The sequence below is a fragment of the Nanorana parkeri genome, unplaced genomic scaffold, assembly GCF_000935625.1.
Source record: "Nanorana parkeri isolate BGI_ZX_2015 unplaced genomic scaffold, ASM93562v1 scaffold1216, whole genome shotgun sequence".
NCBI lineage: Eukaryota > Metazoa > Chordata > Amphibia > Anura > Dicroglossidae > Nanorana > Nanorana parkeri.
In genome coordinates, this window is record NW_017307484.1 from 495,670 (window position 1) to 503,652 (window position 7,983).

At 39.6% G+C, this 7,983-nt stretch overlaps 1 protein-coding gene across 1 annotated transcript in view; it reads left to right on the forward strand.

Annotated features, from left to right (window-relative positions):
• LOC108797044 (retinol dehydrogenase 7-like) overlaps positions 1 to 6,569 on the forward strand; it is a 10,720-nt gene extending 4,151 nt beyond the window's left edge. Inside the window, exons 2-5 of the mRNA XM_018568610.1 lie at positions 1,645 to 1,972; positions 3,416 to 3,674; positions 4,402 to 4,565; positions 6,342 to 6,569. Coding sequence (XP_018424112.1) covers positions 1,660 to 1,972; positions 3,416 to 3,674; positions 4,402 to 4,565; positions 6,342 to 6,565 — 960 coding nt within the window. The 5' untranslated portion in view covers positions 1,645 to 1,659 and the 3' untranslated portion in view covers positions 6,566 to 6,569. The remainder of the gene's footprint in view (positions 1 to 1,644; positions 1,973 to 3,415; positions 3,675 to 4,401; positions 4,566 to 6,341) is intronic.
• The last annotated feature ends 1,414 nt before the right edge of the window (positions 6,570 to 7,983 follow it).

The following is a 7,983-nucleotide window of genomic DNA, read 5'->3' on the forward strand; positions in this document are numbered from 1 at the left end:
AAAAAAAAAAAAAAGTAACAACTCAAAAATTGATCCACCAACATAATCCAGGATCAATCACGACGTCCAGCATTGTCCACAACGATGACGACTCGGTGAAATAAAAAAAATAAAACAATAAATACATTTACATTTTTTGTTTAAAAACCTCAACGCCCGCCGTCCTGTCCACACCCGACGAACCCTCGCAACAGAATGGCATTTTGGCAGATGACGGCAACATATAAACAATTTGGTGGAGCTAGCGTTGATATCCCTGCTAGCTCCGCCCAACTATTTACATTTGTCCTGCATCTGACAGTCTACCCGCAGGTCCCGGACAAATCAAAACACATGGGCAAAGCCATCCGCGACATCATGGCTGGCACCACCTAGCTGTTGTCATGTAATGGCAGCCCAGTGTCCTCAAGGACGCTGGGCTGTCATTGAAGGACAACAACTCGGCAGAGTCAGCCGTGACATTATTGAAAGGTCGGCTTCGGCCGACCTAACACCACGCTTTGGCTGTCACTGTGACTGAACTGAACCTCTCGGCTGCTGTACAAGCTATTGTGAATAGCCCGAACAGCAGCCCTTCGGTTCGACTGATCCTTCGGTCAAAGGGACAAAGGGACACAACCCTCTGACAGTTTTTAATTTTATGGCCTGCGTATCCATTGGGGAGATTTTCACTTGGGGAGTGATGGGAAATCTCTCTAGTGGGGACTGCCTGGTTATTAATATTGTCTACCTTTTCCTGTCCCCAAGACAACTGCTTCCCTCATTTCTTGACCTGTGTCATAGGTACAGAAAATTAGACAAAATCTTCTCAAGAGTTCACAGAAACCAGGGGCGGACTGGGCCGGGGAACAGAAACCAATAAAACTTGAGGAAAGGTTTAACTCTTTTCAAAAATATCCCAAACGAAAAAAAAAACATAAGCAAAGCTCACAAAGCAGACACCGTTCATATTCCTTGTCCTGCGGTAATACAGCCCCATCCCTCTTCTCGGTGCAGGAAAAAAAAAGGGCACGCTGCAACTTGATACTGGTTTTCACAGAAACAATTGCCGCACAAACGACTGGGGTTGCCACCTGTCCAGGATTCCCCTGGACAGACCAGGTTTTGAATGTTGTGTCCGGGTCTCATGGCAGCTGAAACCCAGACACAGCCCCCCCACTAAAAATAGTCTTAACTGTGATATTTACATATGAATGGGTGACACTATTTACATATGAATAACCCGCAACTCATTATTCCAAAATAATTTCCTTGCGTCACTAGAGTGTTCGGGTTTCGCTGGAAGAAAAGGTGGCAACCCTACAAACGATTGATATCACAAGCTGGATACTGTTTATTCCTGAAGTCAAAACATGCTGTAAACAAACACAGGCTCCTCTAATTCTGACATGTGTCACCAAATGGCTTATTCATAGAGATTAAAAAACTTACGGCTGAAGTGGGGTTTAATATATTGACAGTTATTTTCACTGCAGGCTTCTAATAGCAAGAATGTTGGTAATGTGCTTTATTCTGAATAGTTTATGTATTGTGCTGTTTTAGTTTCTAGCTTCATTTAGGGTTGGATGTAATTATATCATTTTCATCTAATGCCATAATTTCGATGCACATTAATAGTGGTTTTGGGTTATTTTTTACATTCAGTGATATACCATAGTCATGTGTCTCCCTCTGCTGCTGGTGTTGGGTCTGATCCTCCTGTACAGATGGTACAGACAAAGTCGGTTGATGGAGAATATTACAGATAAATATGTCTTCATTACTGGATGTGATACAGGATTTGGGAACTTGCTGGCGAAGCAGTTGGACAAACGTGGAATGAGGGTTCTGGCTGCTTGTCTGACAGAGACAGGTGTTAAGAACCTGAAGAAAGAGACCTCCAGCAGACTGCAGACAACAATCCTTGACGTTGCTAACGCTAAAAGTGTGAGCTCTGCTGCTTTGTGGGTTGAGGAGAATGTCAAAAATAAAGGTACAATATATATAAATTTTAATCACTTAGGAATGCACATTTATGTTTCAATAGATAAGTGCTGGTGGACATATTTTTATTTTTTTTAAATCAGATAGTATTTATTGGCATTTTTTGGTTACTGTTGGACATATTTGAGGTGAAAACAATAATGACTGGCCAAAAATATCCATTACACCCAACTCCCCAATTATGGTTCGCACAGCAATGTCTCTAGGCAGCTCACTGGCATTAGCCACTGTCAGTTTGGCACGAATATCTTACAGAGCAGGGTTGTCACATCAAGAGGCTCAACACAGATGCTTCCAATGTGGTAAATGTGTGTATAAAGAACAGGTGCTAGTTTAGTGTAAGGACTCGATTTAGGGCACATATGTTAATCTACTGGCTTTTGGCCCTCTCATTTCTTTGTGACATCAGTCAGTTTAGCTATTTAAATTGGATAAGGTCCCAGCTTGTTTTCCAGCTGATAAAGGCTACACTTCCTTATATATTTTTGTATTTGAATATTTCATAAAATGTTTTAGAAATTTTCCACAGGGATACATTATTGGAAATTGTAGCGAATACTATAATGTTAGTAATGCTCATTGCAAGGCGCTGCCATCTTTTTCTGGGAAAACATAGGTGTGGCTCTTTGTAGGTGTAATGTGGCCCCATGCAGATTTATCTCACTTAATTAGGTCCATTATTTCAGTTTAGGTTGTCCTGCCTGGTTAGAATAAAGACAATGTCATACAGGCGATTTTGTAGCAGTCATTAAATTGCTGCTAAAAATTGGTAATTCCAGTGGTTAACAGCGATTTGTAGCTAGCAACATGATCTCTATAGTTCCTTTTTCACAGCTGAAGGTCAAACTCATGCTACATCATTATGTTAGTGTTCTCTGCTACAAATGGCTCCTCTGCAACTATTTGTTGCTAAGCCAGAGAGGAAAGCAATTGTTGCTGACAAGCTTGTCACTGGCACTAAACGCTGAGCTTAAAAAAAACAGAGGATTGCCGCTACAAAATCACCAATGTGATATGGCTTTTAGGCATAGGGGTCAGCAACACATTCTTCCCTAGGCAAGACCCTGGGGGGAAAAGCCAAATATTGATGTCCTTTCATAAAATGTACCACTGACAATAAACCTCCTAGTGGTTGGCCAGAGAGACTTACCCTATTCATAACTCAGCATTATTGTATCTTCTTTCTTTATTGCCAGGGTCACACCCCAGCAGCAGGCAAAAAGGGAAGACCTATTAACAATATTAAATTCGCTTAGGCGGTTTAAAGCCCAGACAAGCTACACTTATGGAGTCACCAAGTTTAGGGCAAGGTGGCTACATTAGATTTTAATGTTGATATAATTTTGCAGCCATCATTAAGATATTACAAAGTGTACATGCTTTCATAGACTTTAAATGATATTTTCTTATTACTTTTTACCTTCCTCTACAGGGTTATGGGGGCTCGTGAATAATGCTGGCATTGGATTACCTACAGCCCCCAATAGCTGGCTGGGAAGGGAAGATTTTGTCAAGGTGCTGAATGTGAATTTATTGGGGATGATTGACGTGACACTCAATCTGCTGCCCCTCATTAGAAGAGCCAGGGGACGTATTATAAACATGTCTAGTGTGATGGGCAGACTAGCCTTCGTAGGAGGAGGATACAGCATATCCAGATTTGGAGTAGAAGCATTCTCAGACTCTCTGAGGTAAAAATGGAAAGCATATTCATTTTTAACAATCTGAAGAACTAAGTCACAGCATGAACATTTCTGATCTAGATGATCACATATTTTCCATGCAACTCCCTAGCTCATATAAATTGCATGTGCATAATTATTCTTATATTACTGAGCTTTGTTTGTTATTAATGTCTAGCGTTTTGTTTTTTGGCGTTAGCTTTTCAATGTTATGCAATCTGCCTGTCTGTATGACCAAGTAATGGACAAAATATATGTTAAAAAATTGTTAAAAATAAAAATAAATTGTACAGAATAAAAAAATAAAAAGCATTCAATAATTAAAAAATAAAACACAAACCACTTAGAGAACTTCTGAATATCCAAAGTTCTGTACTTGGTGACAGATTTATTTTAATAATAGAAAGTATGAGGTGCTATGATCAGGATATTTCATGTTTGCAAGTCATCAAAATGTAACTGCTAAACACATACAGTATGAATAAGATAGCAGCTGAACTGTGCTGTACTGTACTGTAAGGGGGTAACAATTTTTAGTCTTTAGATACTGAACATTCTTGATTATAATATTTTATTAGGATTTACAAAATGGCAACTAAGTATTTTGTACTGATTATTTCACAACCTTAGCAATTAATTGCATTTTTATTCAATCCAAGTTACTATTTAGTGGTAGAATTTGTAAAATGCATTTTCTTGCAGTAACGTGGATTTTTTTTATTCCTACATTGTTTAGACGTGAACTTCAACGATTTGGGGTGAAGGTTTGCATCATTGAGCCCAGCTCTTTTAGGACTCCAGCTACAGATATACAGACCACATTACAAAGCCTCAACGATGTCTGGAGACAGGCTCCACTGTGGGCCAAGGAAAGTTATGGTCAAAAGTATTTCCAGGATTGTGAGTATGATTGTTAGAATTTACTTTCTTTATTACTTAACTATGGCTGTTCATATTGGCGTCAACACATATTGAATGAACATTGTAACTTGTGTTTTCCAAGTTTAAAAGAACAACTTCACCTTGGGCTTTTTCCAGAACATGGCTGCAAATCTATGCTGGTACTGTGGTAAAGTGATCTCCTACCCTACAGTGCCAGCATAATCTGGTGCTGACATTGTGGGGCTGATTTACGAAGCCCAACACGCACACGCGCAGGCTGCATGCGCGTTAATGTCATATCCAGAAGCCAAACCTGTGAATACCAAGACCAATACCAATGTAAGGGACCAAGCTCCCAATGATTACTAATGTAAGGTATTGAGCTACCAATAACACCAGTGAAGCTAGCCATACATGCATAGATTTCTCTGGTTCAGCCTGGGGGCTGAAAAAAGGAGGCTAATAGATTTCTTCATCCACATAAAGAATGTGGATAGAGAAATCTCCCCTGCCATACATTTTTCAAAGTTTGTCAAGCTGGGTGGTGCTGATAGAGCCACCCATGGCTTGAATTTGGCAAGTTCGGTGAGAATTGGCCAAAATACGACCAGTGTATGGTCAGCTTAAGGATCCGAGCTCCTATGGACGCCACCGCTGGGGAGATTTTTTTTTATTCTTCTTATACCACATTTAAGGATTTTTTTTATGTAAGCCATTGACTTCTCTTTGGTTTTCCACTGACAATGGTTGACCATTTTTTTCCCTCCCACTGACCACCAGTGCAGGTGGGATATTTTGTCCCTTCTATTGACCACTAACACTGGTGCTTTACTTTCCTCCCACTGACGCTGGGCATTTTGGTTTTCTCACCGATGCTGGGGCATACTCTTGACCACTGCAATTTGTAAGCTGTGTTCTATATTACCTACACTAGTTCCCGGGACTCTGATATTTTGTACATACAGTAGTTCTGACTGCTGCATTCTGTAATCTTTGCAGTGCAATAAATACTCCTTACCAATGTTTTTGAAGTCTCAGCTGTTTTAATTAATGTTTTCTTCAAAGTATGCTCAGACAATGTGTTAACTCTATGTTTATATGCCTAATGCAGAAAAGAATAAGGGCGAGCTTCTTTTCCTTATTATGTGCCACTGTGACACTCTTGTTGTGGCACGGCAATGAAGGAAACTTTTGTGAGTACAAGGACTGTGGCAAGTGGACTTTTTACATTGTGAGTACAATGTACGCAGCAAGTGGACTTTTTTAACCATGCCCCTTTCAAGCTACTTCCAATATCTAACACAATAGAGCAATCCATATTTGTGATGGCCCCACACCAAGGTGTCCCTTTTTCTCATGTTCTAAAGTTGGCAAGTATGCCAAAACAAATACAAAAAAATTGTGTTCTGTCTGTCTATTTTACGCCATTTATTCTTTGAGCGTGACTGCATTACATATGAGAAAGATCACAAAGGATACATGGGAGTGTGTTTGTAAAGAGTACATTTAGCCCCTGAAGCAAACTGCACTTGTTTTTGCAAAGAAAATAAATTGCATTACAGCAGTAATTTCCCATCTGTAAAGATCCCTGCGTATGTTAATAAATATATTCTGTATATACACAGATATACACTGTATTTCCTTGATCACTCAGAATAACATTCCTGCTGTGGGGTCCTCATATAAAGTGTCTGCACTGCCATGTAATTGGGTTTTATAAATGAAGATAAATTCATAGATACTTTTTTAACTGATATATTGATTTTTTATATGATCTATTTTATTCTGTTCCAGATTGCAGATTCATCAAATACAGGCTGTCTAAGTGTGATCCTCAGATATATCGAGTTACAGACTCCATAGAGCATGCCTTGACTTCTGTAAACCCATGGACTCGCTATTCTGTAGGCTGGATGGCAAAACTCTATTTCATACCAGTATCATACCTTCCGACTTTCATATCTGACTACCTGCTAGCTCATCCATTGGAAACACCATCCTCCCTGTACCTTTCATAAGAAAATAACTGAACTGCCAGGACAACTGGTTAAACTAAAGTCTAAGTTTTTTTCTCGCTCTGTATTTATTGTGTTTGTTCCCTTTTATATATATGCGTTTCTCTTAAACTCTCTTTTTAGAATGAGAAGCTCTTTTTTAAGAGACTCTGTCAACAGGTCATTTTTTTCAACAAATATCTTCCCATAAGATTATATGTGCAATTCATGTATTTTATTCTGTTAAAGCCTCCATTGTATAAAATTCTAAAAGCCCTGAGACTGTTGCTGGGTACCACCATCTTGGTTATGTCAACAGCACAAGCAGACTCAGAGCCTTCACTCAAGTGACACTCTGAGGGGAATTTATCAACACTGAAGCAGACAAAATCTGGAGCAGCTGTGCATGGAAACCAATCAGCTTCTTTCTTCAGTTTGTTCAGTTAAGATTTGAACATGAAAGACATAGGCTGATTGGTTGCCATGCACAGCTGCTCCAGATTTTGTCTGCTCCAGTGTTGATAAATTCCCCTCTCTATGTCAGTCATTCTCTACTAGGGTTCCGCTACAGGTCAGTAGGGCTTCCTTAAGCTGTGGCTAATTGACCTCCCATCTGATGATTCCTCTCTAACCCTGAATACAAAGCCACTCAGCAGAGCATCGCATGATCTGTTTAGCTGTCTGTAAGGATGGCATTCTTCCCTGAACCACCAATGAATTAACCTTACTAGAGGCTCCTTGAGACAAGTGACACGTGTTTTCTGGCCAATCAGAAACCCCCGTCTGAAACTAAAATGAAATTCTGAAAGATCCGAATCCGAATAATGAAACAAATGGCGTTCGGACCCGTAACAACGGAAAATCAGAAATTAAACAAAACACATTTTTTACTGGTTTACATGTCTAATACAAAATCTCTGTGATTTCACCTGTATATATTTTAGTTGGTGTTTAGTTAGTTCTATTGCTGTCTGGAACCTAGACATTTCCCCCAACCCAATGCATGGACATGACAGCCAAGAATATATGAAGAATGCACTTTAGAGAGAAAAATGCAGAAGGTCATCTCCTTGCAGAACCCTGATCATCACATTTAGACTATTGATAATGGGTGCTCTCCCTGCCATGGTCACAAACTGCATTAAATGAACAGCTGAGGACTGGACATGTGCGATTCGTTTTGTTACGAATCGGAATTCGTACGAATTTTCCTGAAATTCCGAATTTCGGAGCATCCGAAATCCGAATGGCAGTTTCCGAATTATATCCGAAATACGAAATTCCGTTAACGAATTTCGGATCCGAATTTCTTTGAAACAGGAACTAATATTACCCCTGTAAAATGTAAATGAGGTTGAACAACATGACAAGATTTTTTTTTAATCCGAGATACGGATCCGCTGATGCATTACAATACACAGTTACACACACAGGCAGGAAAT